The sequence below is a fragment of the Siniperca chuatsi genome, linkage group LG14 (assembly GCF_020085105.1).
Source record: "Siniperca chuatsi isolate FFG_IHB_CAS linkage group LG14, ASM2008510v1, whole genome shotgun sequence".
Taxonomy (NCBI): domain Eukaryota; kingdom Metazoa; phylum Chordata; class Actinopteri; order Centrarchiformes; family Sinipercidae; genus Siniperca; species Siniperca chuatsi.
Window position 1 is genome coordinate 8,945,875 of NC_058055.1, and position 15,426 is coordinate 8,961,300.

At 39.5% G+C, this 15,426-nt stretch overlaps 1 protein-coding gene across 5 annotated transcripts in view; it reads right to left on the reverse strand.

Moving 5' to 3' along the window:
- Positions 1 to 15,426, reverse strand: part of LOC122888546 (roundabout homolog 1-like) — an 84,114-nt gene that overhangs the window by 46,201 nt on the left and 22,487 nt on the right. For all 5 annotated transcript variants that reach the window (XM_044223134.1, XM_044223138.1, XM_044223133.1 and 2 more), the window contains one exon: positions 8,513 to 8,839. In XM_044223134.1, coding sequence (XP_044079069.1) covers positions 8,513 to 8,839 — 327 coding nt within the window. The remainder of the gene's footprint in view (positions 1 to 8,512; positions 8,840 to 15,426) is intronic.

Genomic DNA, 15,426 nt, shown 5'->3' on the forward strand with positions numbered 1-15,426 from the left:
GTGTAAAAGTTAACAAATGCAGCCTTGCAATGGACTGAACTGGTGAAATTGTGTCTATGTTGGTGTTTATATTTTGACACTATGTCGTGGGTTGTCAAGCAGGGAATACTAAGAATACAAGGTGTTGGACCCAAACGCAGGCACAGTTGGTAAAGTTCAATGATTTATTTATAGAGAACAAAAGGCTTACGTGGTGGTGAGGCAGGCAGAGATCAAAACCAAAAGACTGTCTAAATCAGGCAAACACATCCAAATACCAGGCAGAAAATCCAAAGTCCAATCAGGCAGAAAGTCCAAATACTGGGGTAGAAAAAACACAAGGAAAGGGCAGGAATGCTCAACACATGGGCAAAGAGCAAAGGAAAAACACAGACTTAAATACACTCAGGTGAAGGGAGAAAACAAGACACAGGAAACTAATCAGGGCAGGGCAAACAATCAAAACTGGCGGGAAAAGCAAACAAAGACAGAAAGTAAAATTACACAAGACACATGAGGCAGAACACTTACAAAATAACACAAATAAACCCCAAAACCACAACACACTAGCAATGATAATTTAAATTGTGTATATGAGATGACAGAGGCTCTGCACCTATATGGCGGATACAACAGCAAGAGCACTGCTGTATAAACGAAGAGCAAGCAAGTCATCTAAATCTAATGGCATTATTTTACTTTGTTAAGCAAGGAGTGAATGTTGATAAAAAAAGATATGCTTATCTGTATTGCTTCAAAACCTTTTAAAAACCAACCAACACTGAGTTGAATTTCCATGCAATATGGCTGTCTGGTATTCATTCAGAATTTTATTATGGTTTGCAGTGACAAAGCAAAGTGTCCACCTCTACTAGATCACATAAGAATTTTGATTAGTTTAATGATAGTCTAAAAAGTTGGCATTTTAATCATAAACACTAACAAACAATCAGCAAACCACAATTGCAAAGTGCACATCTGGGAGAGTGTTCATTTTTCATTTTCATGCCTTGAATGGACTGTCAGAGTTGTACTGAGCTAGATTTTTTAAAAATAGGATTACAGTTAACTTTTACCGGGTGATAGCAGATCACAAAGCAGATATTTAGAGAAAGCACGCAGAAGGCTTTGGAAAATGAAAAGTGGCATATGTTTGAAATGAAGAAGTGACACAACCTTTGACCCAGGAAAGATAGCATTAACCCTGAGCACAGATATGGCTGGTGGCTGCTGTTGACTGTGGCGTTATGGAGTGACAGACAGAGGTTGGATAAGACTAATATCTCATCAATTGCACAACCATCCCTCTTCTCTCAGTGACAGCAGGATTACTCAACCATGCTGTAAGCCCTTAATACTTCCACACTGACAAATTCACAAGTAAAATATAGGGCACACTAGACATATCATAGTTTATGTCAGTACAGGTTTTGTTGCATGTTGTGACTTGATGACGGGTTTTCACTGCTAATTAATTTCAGTTGTTACAAACACTTCTGCAGCTAAGCACATGAGTGCTGGTTATTTAGCCCTCTGGGAAGTTTCTCTTGCCATGTTACAAATCAGCAAATTAGTGAATAAAATGCATATGACATCAGAGTAACCTGACACAGCAAGCATGGAGTTTTATCGGAAATGGATAAACTCTGGCTGCATTACTGCTCCTAGGCTGCAGGGAAATGCAACCAGCAGTTAGGTTAGGTTCAGTGCTGAGCGGGAAGGGGGCGAATTTAGTGTCGGGGGAAATGAGCTGAGCCAAACAGTGTCTCCCCAGCAACAACCAGAGCTGAATACATTACCCACAACAAAATTATATCCAACATGATTTGGAGGGGTGTGAGGGGGCATGCAGAAGAAATGGAGAAATACCCAAAGCATATGCTTAATGTCACCCACATATGGTCACACAGGGGCATACTGTACACAACAGTCTATCTTCAATGGACAAATTTGTTGATTTGACTCCCAGGCTTTTTTTTTACCCACGACTCTCCTCGTCAGCAACTTATTCCCCAAAGATAAGCACAAAAAGAGAAAAGTGGAAAAAAAACTTGCATACACAACATGGCCATGGCCATTTCTGTAATATAGGGGAATCTTCAGCAGTGCAGATAATTCACAATGGCTGCCAGCTTATCACACATAAAGCTAGATGTTTCTTTATTTCTTGACATGGCTACATCATATCTCTATTGTAAAATGAAGGCCAGAGAAAGTGTCCAAAAAAACAAAGGTAGTTCAAATTAATGGTATAATTCAATAATCTGCTAAAGAATGTAGTGATTTGAAGGTCAGTCCTTTCTTTCCTGTCAAAGTAGCAACTGTTGTTTCAGTTAACACACATATGTATGTATACAGCACAGCCCTGACACAATGTACACACAGACACACACAAAAGAACAATTATAAATTCTGATAATATTGTCACCCATCCAGGAGCCATATGGTATTTGTCAGAAGCTCTTTAGTACTACCCCTCTCTCTTCTCCCTTCACCGTGCAGCAGGAAGCCAAACAAACTCTTTCCCTACGTCCTGACACTCTGGCACAAATATGGCTCTTGGAAACGCTGAGCCTAAGGGAATATAGCGACTAAAATTGTTTAGACAATACTTGCAGCGCACTCGCCCCCAGTCTCCAGATTGTAAACACAAACCAGCTGCCCCCAGAGTGTGATACTTATTCACTGACTGATCTAACCATAGGCCAACTGGGAGAGAACAAGGGAGCGGAAAACAGGATGAGGAACAAGAGGCTAGCACAGTGTTCACAGGCTGTCACAGGCAATTGGAAATAAACACTGATATCTGACTTTGTGGCTGTGGATGAAGAGCAGTTACAATGTGTCAGTGTTTGTCTATCAAACAATATCACTCCTCATCCATACGGAGAGAAAATGACAACTTTCCTGAGACATACAGCTCTACTGCCACTTAGAATCTTTTATTGCATTTATCCAGAGTGAAAACAACAGGATGCTGTCAGCGACAGTGACAGCCATTTGAAGTGAGGAGCCATTAGTTAATGGAAAGGGGCAGGCAGAGGGGGAACCTGACCTCTGAGAGTCAGCCTCTCTCTTCTCTGCTTCGTACGTCTCTTGCACCCGCTCGTTTCCAGCATAAGATTACAATCAAAGAGGAGCGGACAGGGAGACATACCAGGGGTCCCACCTTAAGCTGTCAATCTCACAGTCTGACTGAGCTGCGCATATCCCATGATCCACTTCAGAGAGTATAGTGTTACGATGAACATGTCTGTCATGTTAATGCATTCTTGTAATTACCACAAGTAATCACGTCTCCCATTGGTTTTCCCTTTTCAAGATATAAAAACAAAATAAAACTGCATACATTTAAGATGATGAAATATGAATACAGTATAGAGAGGTTTGTTTAATATAATTTATGCATGGATTTGTATGTGCCCAGTTGAGATCTGGTATTAAAGTGTATTTGTCTACTATTACATCTCACAAATATCAAAAACTTGTTTGTCTATTGTTGTCTATTGTCATCTTAACTAAGAATCCCTCAATATTTTGTTTAGCCAGATAACATAAACAGATTTTTAAACATGGAAGATGCACAAACACTGAGATGGTTATACGCATGAAACGTATAAGTTACTTGGAGAAAGCCTGAGATGAGGAAAAAAGCCTTTTATAGGGACACAAATCTGGCTTGAAGCAATTGTGGTTACTCTGATTCTTCTTCTGCTATTCGGCACAAAATTTTAACCAAATAAAGTTTCAACTTTGTTTATGTATGTTACCTGAAATAATATAGATGTATATATATTAGGGGTGTAATGCACCCTCTATCTGTGTCTGTATTTGTATATGTCACAAAAATATCTATATTCTAATCTATAACAAAAGTCGGCGGGGGCATGCACCAGAAGTTGTTAGAAATCTAATCTAGACTGCTTAATTTGCTGTGTTAAATTGTTTTCTACTGCCATTTATAATCATCTTACATATAAGTTTAGCTGCCAACAAAATATACAAAATAAAATATTTTAACCATGTACCTAAATTAATCAAATAATAGATTATGATTTGTATTCGAAAGTCTACTGAGTCTAAATAAAAGCTGTGAAACTGTTAATGGTCTTGATGGAAATAAATAATGGGAATAGAAGCAGAGGTTTAAACAGTGGGAAAGTCAGAGTTGCATTGAGCAACAATATACTGCATTATTTTTCTTTAAAAACTTGAGGTTGTGTCCATAATGGGAGCAGGTCCAGATGAATGTAAAGTTGGTCTGAAGTGTCTATGATAAAAAATGAAAAAGCAATTGACAAAACCATAGTAGCTCATTTGGTCACTTTGTATAATGTAATATAAAAAAAAAAGAGGTGCACGACCTCCAGATGAAAATAAACTGTAGCTCCTCAGTTTCCTGTATACTGTGAGGTCACACGAAGTGCCAGGCTTTTATACGATCATGAGGTAAAAATAACAGCTTTGCAACATCTGTTGGGTGGAGGGGACAAATGTTACTATAAAAATTAGAATTCTGTTCATATCTGTTATGAGCACATTATCTGTTCATATCCGAATAATGTATTCGTTTACATCCCTAATATATACATATATAGAGTATATAATGTTATGATTGATTTTTCTTTTGGCTTTGGCAGCTGTGTCTTGTAGTCCCATGTGTGATGTGCCAAATGTATTTGTGTTCCACGTAAATAAAAACGAATCTATCGGAATATACAAATGGAGGAATCAGAGGTTTCGGCCTTTCTCTTCATATGCTCACATGCGTGAGAAGTGATGTGGCTGTATCGTTGTCTTTCCCTGTGGCTCATTACTTCATCACGGCAGTGTTGTGACCTAACCGTCAGCCCTGCCACGAGCCTCACTTTCCAGTGAGTGTCCAATTAGTTTAAGAATATCATTTATTCCTCTCCCTTACTGAACCTAAAACAGGTCTACTATCCAATAACCTTTAAAGTACACAGGCTGTGACTTTGCCTTCACCTCAATAAAGCGCTTCATGATTGAATCAAGTGGCTGAGGTCAATAGGACATATGTTCATTTCCCAGGGTCCTCTAGGGTCCCTGCAGGCAGAAAAAATATGCTGAGTGTCTTCTGTGACATTTATTGGATAGGAACTAAGTTATATGTCTTTTTCCCCCTTTTTTATTTCATCTCTTTCACTCAGAGCTCCACTGATCCGTGTGTGTGTGTGCGTGCATGCGCGTGCACATATGTGTGAGCATGTTGTGTGTGCTTACACAGTATTTCAACCCTGTGGTCACGCTTCAGGCACCAGCACACACTACATCTGTCACTGTCTCTACGACGTCACCTCAATTTTCTGCAAACAAGTTTCACTTCTGTGCCTTGAAGGACAGACACTTCTTCCTCTCTCTCCTCTGTTGCGTCTGTCTCTGTCACTCCTTTCCTGCTCCCATCACGTTACATCTGTCAGCCTGTCTTTTGTCAGCCGTCTAGCCACATTTCATCATCTCTCCCTTACTTCACTCTAAATCATAGCGACATTAGAAAAAGTTTGAATACAGTAAATTCATTTGGAAATGAGTTGAGGCTTTTATAAGATATTCATTGTCCACTGTAGCTTTGACATTTACTTTGTCGATAAGAGAGCAAATGACTAATGCTCTGTGGAATTCTTGTCAATATGCTGCAGTGTCTTCCCTTCCTGAGTAGCTGAGTCCATGAACTCAACATATTATATAAAGTGACAAGATATTCAGGACAGCCAATCGTGTAAATCAAATATGACTATTTAATGTTTATTTTTAGGGACAGGTGCAGAGCATAGAATATTCATTAAATAGACTAATGTCATTATTTCATCAGTGCACTTAAGTATTGTCTACTATGCAAACACTGAATAAGGATATTTTTAATAAACGCAATATATTTCATACTTTACTTTAGTATCATATCATGCATCTATTTCTGTTATTAACTGAAAAAAGTCCATCACATTAAATCGTAATTAATACAATTTTGGATCATAATTGGTTTTGCATTTGTTCCATGTATGCTGTATTGATCTAAGAAATTCTGGGAAAACCTTGTATCACTAATAGGTCAACCTTTCTGAAACTACAGTTAAGAGCCTTTTAGCTTGATGACAATGCATATTCACATTATCCATAGGTTTTTATAAATATGAAATACAAAACTGGACATATTGAAATTGACAGCCATACAGTAACATGACAAAAAATCTACCGCCATGCTAGCAGTTCAGTGAGGCTGTCTTTAGCCACAGTGGTGCTTTTAGTTAAATGCTAACGTCATCAAAACGGCCTAAAACTGTGGCATGTGTTCGCTAGCAGCTGTTGTGTTCACTGTTGCTGGTTGACATGTAAACCAACATGAAGCAGGAGTTCAGTGAACACCCAGTGTATTTTGGAGTCGGTTAAACACTAAATATTGAAGGGAGAAAATGTGCTTTCTTTTAGCTTTTGGAGGCATTAGTTGACTGGTCCTAACAAATAGTGGGGGGGCAAATTTCCATTTCGTGACCCCCTGTACCCTGCGGCGATTACACACTTGCATATGGGTCTATGATAGCATTTTAAGATGAAGTTATAATATAAAACTAATAATGTGTCTTATGATGCACCTATTGTGGTATATACAGTATATAGCACATGATGTTATTAGAATTGTATGGCTGTTCAGACTCACTTCAAAATCTTTATACTGGAAAATGATTGCCATCCACGCTTCTGCTTAGACAGTATTATTGCCTGAGTGATTTTTGAGTGACAAACATAATAAGTGAAACATAATAGTAACATGATAATACTTTGTGTGTGTGCACAGACTGTTTGTAAAAGCAAATTATTCACAAACAGTAGCTTACTGTGAAACCCAGTCAGCCTTGTGAACACAGTTCCCTTTAGCCAAAGCAACCTTGCACAAAATTAATAATCACATTAAAAAGACAGGACAAATTATCTGCTACATTGGTCTATTGACAGAGTGAGGTCAATCCTCTTTTTAACACTCCCCAGCCTCTCTGTCCTCTTATAAACTCCCTAACTCAGCAGCATTTGCCAAAGGGGGTTTTGTTTTACTATCCAGCCCCAGGGTGACCCATGAATCTGTGTGACCTCTGAAGGATGAAGGAGGGAGACATAACTCATCCAGGCAGCTTCAACAAGTCCTCTCTGTGTTCCTCCTCGACCTTAAAACCTGCCAGTAAATTTAGTGAACTCCGAGTAATAAACTCTCCCCCTAGAGGGCTGAGCTTCTCAGGGTTGGAGTGCTGATCTAGCATTACCGTGATACCGTTTGACCATCTCTTTCATTATAATTCAAAAGGTAAAACGGATACTGGAGGGGTATTATTATTCTAAAACCTTTGCGAATATCTGCCCAGGAGACCGAGCCTGGGCAGAGCTCTGCAAGCTGACACAGCTGAGCAGAGCAGGGGATCGACAGTAAAGGGATGGGGAGCTCTGCAGTGTGTGAGAGCATGGCTGCGGTTGTTAACCCTTGTCACCGACACTTCCTTCTTTCAGCGCATTCTTTACTCTTGTTGTCTGCCAGATTCCTGTATTTTTGGACTTGTAGAAACTGTGCTCCATAAGGATTCACAGACCATTTGCACTTACTCGTGGTCATAAGCCCTGACCTTTTGCCCTCTGCCCTCTGTCTGCTTCTTCACAAGCTTCATTCCATCACTCTAGCTAACGTGTATACATGTATACATACACACACACACATACATACATACACATACATTTGGTTGTTGCATGCAACCTGACAGATTCCTTCCTGAGACATGCTGCAGTGAAAGGCTGTTTAACTGGCAACACCACACACTTGACACTTGCAACTCTACGATTCAGCGAGTTGACACTGACACCTGTTAGGAACACACTCAGCACTTGTTGAAACCTGGGGACTAAAGCAGACACACAGCTGCTGCATGTCTGACAGGTGGGTCGCATAGTGAACTTCCACCTGTCCCTCAACCATAAAAATGACCAATATTAGAATGAAAGTAACAAAATGAAAAACAGATTTGCATATTATGTTTCATCAATGCAATAGGTTGAGCTGAAAGTGTGAAGACACTCAATGCAATGTAAATATAACAGAGTGTGATACATTTTAGTAAGAATTAAAGTATTTCCTACTTTTTTTTTTAGTTGCTTGCTTGAAGACTTTATGCAGGACACTATCTAAATGTTATATTGAGCAAATGTTGTCTAGACTTTAGCATTTTCAAAAAAGCTGTTTCCTGTCTTTGAATATATTAAAATCCCTGCTATCAACTTGCACATTGAGAGATTGGGAAATCAATTAAAATGTTTAAAAGAGCTCAGATAATTATTCTCTGGACATCTGCGTATTATTCCTTTGTAGTAGAAATAGCTTCTTGGTTATTCTTGGTCAAAACTTTAGCAATCTAGTAGACTTCTGTACTAATGTGTGACTCTGGTCATGTATATATGTGTGTGCATGTTTTAAGAGAATTATCGAAGCTCTCAGCACTGTAACAACTAAACACCAAGACACACCAACAGGACTTACTTGCTACTTCCAGGGATGCATTGTGACTGATCGCCTGGCCCAGATAGTTTCGGGCTACACACACGTAGCTGCCATCGTCGGGCTTGCTCCGTCGCCCGTGGACGATGCGTAGGAAGAAGAGGGACCCGCTGGGCAGCAGCATACGGTGGGAGCGGGGGTTGTCGCGGTCCGTCTCAACGCGCTCCCCATCTTTGTACCATTCCACCGTAGGGGTCGGACGGCCCTCTGCCTTACAGTTGAGAGTGGCTGGTTCCCCTTTGGACACAATGAGGTCAGAGGGGTGCTCCACAATGCGGGGAGGGAAGTCTTCTTGGCGAAGACGAGACCCTGGAGGGGAAAAAGGGTGCAAAGGTGGCAAAACAAAGAAGAGAATTAGTTCCAGAAATATACTTTACTGTCATATTAGATATATGAGACTTACTGTATATGTCAATGGAATATAAAAAACACACACCAAAAAGAGCCATAGTAAAATTCATCAAATAATCCTTCCATGCAATAAAGAGTAGTACTAATCAAAACAGCAGCAACTCTAAAGGAATTAGACACGGCACATTATTATTGCTGTGCAAGTGCCTTGTATTAACAATAATCCAGTTTGACAATATAATTACCACACAATCGCATGTCGCTCATAAAATGTTTTGCTTTGTTTCAGCAGTTGGAACCCCACGAGGCATTGTAAATTAAAAAAAACAATGCTGACGTGAAATCCTCAGGAAGTAATATCTTTCAAAACATGTCTAGCCTTAAAAGATGTTTTTGTACAAAGAAATATTCATATGCCGTTTTTTGAGAAAAGCTTCTAGGCTGCATTATAATGGGATTATAGTGTTAGTGTTGTAGTAGTGTCACTGTTGTATTTTCCATAGATGCATGTTCTAATGTTCTGAGCAAAAGAGAAAGGATACCCATCCTCAACATGAGCCATCACTCTCTCCTCCACCCTACTGGAGTATACATGTATTTATGCTCCATGTTCACCATTCGGAGCCACATTTTACCACAGCCTCTGAAATCGTTAAAGCAGCCATAGAAATACAAATCAATACCTCCAACCATACTCACACTAACAACCACAAAATCACCTCTAATCCGCGATACACTGTTGATATGTCAATCATGCTGGTCTTCTCAAAGAAACGGTGTAACAATGAGTCCCTCTGAGGTAGAGGACAAAGCAAACCTCCCTAATGAGATCCAGGTTCACAACTCCAATACCTCTTACATTCCCTCAATCTCTTTCCAATCCCCCAAGCAAGCCCACCTCCAACACTATCCACACACAGACCCTCAGTCATTATCTCTTCTTTTTCCCTCCAGTATTGTGTGAATGCTGGAGAATCTTGTGTGGATTCTATAAAACAGCTACAGGAGTCATTGTTTTGTAGAATTTTAGATCAGATTTAAGATCACCTTTAATCCTAAACCAAAATGCACGTCCTAAAGACTGCTAACAACACCATACAGAAAGAGAGTGAAGAGAGATGGAGAAGATGAAGGAAATGTGGCATTAATGTCAGTCATGCAACCTCTGTTTTGTACCTGTTTTATTGCTCTGGGAACACTTTTCTGTTCTTTCATGCTGCTGCAAACACTAGCTTACACAGTCTTCAGCAGGTCACGCTTTAATGTGCCAATGGCCCTGTAAAGCAGATAATCACCATTGCGCTAGCGAGTGATGAGCTCCTACACTCCCGCTGCAACCAATAAATCCCACACAGACAAGTGTTTACCCAGATAGATAACACCTCACACAGTGTGAAATGGGTGAGAATTTGATCCACTGGGTAGTGTGGTAGATGTTTTGTGTGTTCGCACAAATCTAAATTTACTGTCTTTTCCGAAAGCTTCTAAAGGAAAATGGGATATCATTTAAGAGGTAGAGTACAACCCCCCTCTCTTACACAAAAGGTTAAGAAGAATAGGTGATTGATAAGTGTGCAAGCTCATCATTAAAAACTGAAAGGTATGCTGACATTTGCATGTCTGCATCCAAACGCTCCATATTACCTGGATGGTAGCAGTCTGAGTAAATTGATGTGGACTGCTGAGATAAGCCCTCCCACTGCCTGACTATTCGTTTTTTTTTCTTTCTTCCATTTGCTTCCTTTGTCTCCTTTTCCTTGAATGCCATCAAGTGGTCGACCTAGCTAAAAGGCTACATGCTAATGAATGCAAAAATTGACAAAAAGTTGAATTGTACGAAAGGCAGGTAATTACACACTGCTCCTCATTAACACCCCCCGGCACTTTTTCTTTAACAAGAGCACCAACAGGCCCTTTCTTTGTGCTGGCACAGTGCAAATGTAGCTTGAAGGTCTGTTGTGATAGATTGGTAGTGACCAAATCTGAGTCATTATGTCAGGCAACAATGTGGGAAATGAACGCAACATCAACCAGCCTTTTGGGGAAGTTCACGCAAATAACAAGAAAACGCATTTTCTCACTTACCTGATGGGAATGTCATTAGTTTTGCAGGTATTTGGTCATGAACTAAAGTAGTGGACATGATGATGCTCTAGATGAAAAGTCAGGGGATCACCAAAGCTATTAGGATTCATCCTCTGGGTACCATGGATATCTGCACCAATGTGGTGGACTGACCGAACGCCCAACATTTTCAGACATTTTTCAGTGCTGTGATCAAATAAAGTAAATTGGGTGAACCGATTCTTCAACAGCACAACCTAGAAAGGTAAGAGCACAAAGCCAGGTTCTCACCTGCAGTAAAACTAATTACTGTGCCCCACAGATTTGCAACCGAAAATAATGTTGCCTGAATGAAGGAGTTACCTGTCACATTTGATGCTGAAAGAGTTCTGAATCTGAGAAAATGAGGGAACATAATCTCAAACCACATAAAAACAATACATTTAGCTATCTAAACCAAAAAAAAAGGCAAAACCACCCACATAGCGGTGGGCATACATCGTAAATATTTCATTTAAGTACAATTGTACACAGTCTAGACATTTAAACCTATAACAGAACAATACAAACAAGGTGGCCAGTGTGGCCTTCGGTCACACATGCTGCCTACCTTTCTTAATTGTGTTGGGCTGATGCCTAAGGGTCCATGCAGCTCCCTAAGCTCCCTGGCATTACAGAAAGGCAATATCAGCCCGCTACAAGTGGACCCCCAGAAGACCAGGCTTTATCTGCAAAGGGCCAGCAGCCAGCATACAATCAGTATGCAAAAACACACACACAGGTGCACAATGGAGTACATACATACACACCAAAGGTCATTTGTAGCACCTGTGCCCCTATAAATATGTTTTTTTCTGTCAGTCATCCCTGAGGCAGTTCTGTTGTCTTGTGAAGTTCTAGGGAGAGAATGGGAATGAAGAGTAACAAACACAAAAGAGAAAGGAGCATGTCTGTATAGTGCCTCAGTCAGTGAGAAAGGAGGTGTGTAGAGTCTGTTTTCTCCACAACTGTTCTCTCTAGAGAATCAACTAAAATGTGCATAAAAGACTGAGTAGAAAGCCATAGTATGTTGGAATAACAAGCTAGGTATTTTGTATTTTTTTTAAGTAGGTTTGGTGAATACATAAGGTAGAAACGAATGCGTAGGGGATAAATTATATGAGGAAAGTAGAAGGAACAGAAGAAGTGATAAAGAGGGAAGGTAGAGGCTTTAAAACAACAAATCAGGAGCACTGAGATTGTAATAACACAATGTGACAGCTATGACTGTAATTTACTGCAACGTTGGTGGTCTTGAATAGACCTACCCCAGTGTCATTTACAGTACAATACTGTATGTATTTAGAGTGCATGAAAGGAGGCTACTATGACTGCTACATACAAAGAAAATATCAAATATCACAATCAAATTAGCTTGCTGCACTGAGGTCACACTAGCTGTCAGCTCAGTATGAAAAATTATCCTTTCCAAAGGTATAACACTTCAGACAGGCTGACAGACACATGGACACACACACATGCACATGTTTCTGAAGCATCACTTGGAGACTTAGGTTACAGTTTTCAACTCAGATTCACATTCAAACTCAAAAACCTCCAAATTCACTTCTTGAGGAATGTGCATAATTGTCTCTTTGTGGTTTTCCCAAATAAGCAAGTACTAGAAAAGCAATGGTGATGTATTGATGTAGAATGCTTTGCACTGCCACCCTTTGGTGCTGCTGACAGCTGTGTGACACAATCAGCTTGCTCAGTGACTCTGACACCAAGCCTGCCAGAGCCACAGTGGTGGAAATGGTAAATCTCCAGCTGCTGTATTGTGGGATTACCTGTGTGAAGAGTAGCAGTCAGGCACAGCTAATAATGGCACGTAGACTTTGTGGGAGGCTTAACAGTGTGCAGTAAAAGGAACAGCTATGTCTTGTTAAGGAAATCTCTTTGTTTCAGTCTGTAAAAGTCATTTAGTCTTCTTTTTTTGTGACCCATAGGCTAGATTGTGGATCAAAGTCCACACTTTTAATGGCGAGACAGAGATTTCCAGAAGCTTCTGAGTTCACAGCAATACTCTTGTAAGTCAAATGACACCACATGTTTGAATAGACTACTATCCAAGGCCAGATCAACAAAGCAGATATCAAAAGAACAAAACTAAATGAGACTATAGAAAAATTTAGAGGCTAAAAGAGCATTTGAGTGACAGATGAGTTACACAGAGAAACAAAAGACCACCATAGCACCGAAGAGGTTCCACAACCAAAACCTCAACTAAATAAACTACTCAAGTTGTTTTATGTATAGTTAGCAGTCAGAAACGAAAAATGTAATTTTGAATTAGAGCGGCCAGCAAGATGGATCTCAGATGGATGTTGGCACGTCTCCACCTTTGGCCTGACACACAGTGCAAGTCTCAATTACACAAAACTAGTGGATTAAGTATGGCTTTATATTGCAGAATGAATCCTGTCTGAATAGGAAATGAGTGCCGTCAGCATTTCCATCCTAAAATACACTTCATAGACCCAGAGCAGCCGTCTGACTCTGTGACACTTAACTCACAGCAGCAAAGTATTAGTGTGACAAGTTGGTGATTTTATGCAAGTGTTTGCTGTGCATCACTGCACCACCTTTGGTATTTAAAGCACATCTGATTATACAGAAATGTCAGCAAAACATCCAACAAATTCTCTCTTCTAAGGCCAAGTTCTGACTAATGTGGATTCAGCGCTACATCAAAGGGCCTATAAGAGAGACCAGGGACCTGTTTTATAAAACTGTGCAGACTCTATAATAAAAGGCTGCACAAAAGCACAAAAGACAAAATCATGCTCAAAGTAATACTTATCTTTAAAACCATCCACATGCTCACCTACAACACATTTTCTCCATACTGAAGCAAAATTAATTAGAAATGATGAGCACATAAACTTTAACAACTTTAACAACACTTGTCATTTTTACACTTCAGTTTTTATAAGGATTAAACAAACAAGATATAACATGTTAATTAGCGAGCTTTAGAGGTGCTGGTGGGAGTGGGTTTTTATTTTATTATTTTTACCTTTTTTACCTTTGGACAGAGCCAACTAGCTGTTTCCCCCTGTTTCCAGTCTTTATGCTTACCTTAGCTAAGCTAACACCTGGCTTTAGCTTCATATTTATTGTGAAGGCACAAGAGTGATATCAATCTTCTCATCTAACTCTCGGCATGAAAGCGAATAAGTTATTTCCCAAAACATCAGATTATTCCTTAAACAAAGAAAAAAAAACTGACTCATTGGAAAATAAACAATTTGTGTTGCTCATCCCTAGGAGACACGTATTCCAAACATGCACACCCACTCATTCATTTGTAAAGTAAAACACAGGGAACCAATAAATGCCAGACATTCTTTCTCAGGCAGTATAAACTACAATTAAGTGGAACAGTTGAACACTGTCATTCACTCAAGTATGTGGGGGAAGGAATGTGAGTGTGTTTCTATGCCTGTGTGTGGCCAGGACAAGGTGTCTGCAACCACACTCTTTCTTACATCGCACAAACACATTTGATCTCCTTAAATTGCATTTGTACAGGGGATTTTAATCACATGGAAGTTATGAAAAACTTTGATTACAATTCTGTAAATCAGATTTTCTTTCATCTGCCTCCCTGCTAACAACACAATGCACAATGAAGCAATCTCCAGAGAGGAGAGTCAAGGTCATGGACATGATAACACCCCCCAATTGCGGCACCCAGATGTTCAGGGCAAGATACCAACTGAGTGGAAATGCATGAGGAATACGCTTGCAAGCTTAACACACAACCGGCTTAAGAATTCATATTACAAGATGCAGAGAAAGATTTTGAAATAATTAGAACAGCAACTAATGATTGTTTTCAACATCAGTTAATCTGTCAATTTTTTTACTCTCAATTAATTGTTTAGCCTTTAAAATGTCAGAAAATTGTGAAAAATGCCCATTACAATTTCCCAAAGCCCAAGCTAATGTCTTCAAGTAACTTGCTTTGTCTGACCAACAGTTCAAAACCAAAATATTTCAATTTTTTTCAAGATCATCACATTTTGAAAAGCACATATTTATTCATGTATTAATTTCATGAAGACGGGACCTAAATTATTTTGCTTTTGTTTTTTTTACAGTGCAATAATACAGTACTGTGAAAAATAAATCTACTTTTGTTTGCCAGCTGTTAAATGCTCACTGGGAAGGTAACAAGCCTCGGAGCAGAATCGAACCAGAACATTACTGGTACACAATAAACATCTGAGCCAACTAGGTCATCAGTACACTTCAACTTGAGAATAAATCCATCAGGATGTCAATGACACACAGGCAGTGGTGCTGGTTTGCTTTTCAAACCAAAAACAAACATAGAGGGCAAAACATACTGCATTTTTTATCTTAAATTCCTGCAATTTGTATGAATTGAATAATATTTTGTTGCTTCAATTTGTTGAAATGTTGTGATTTGCTCA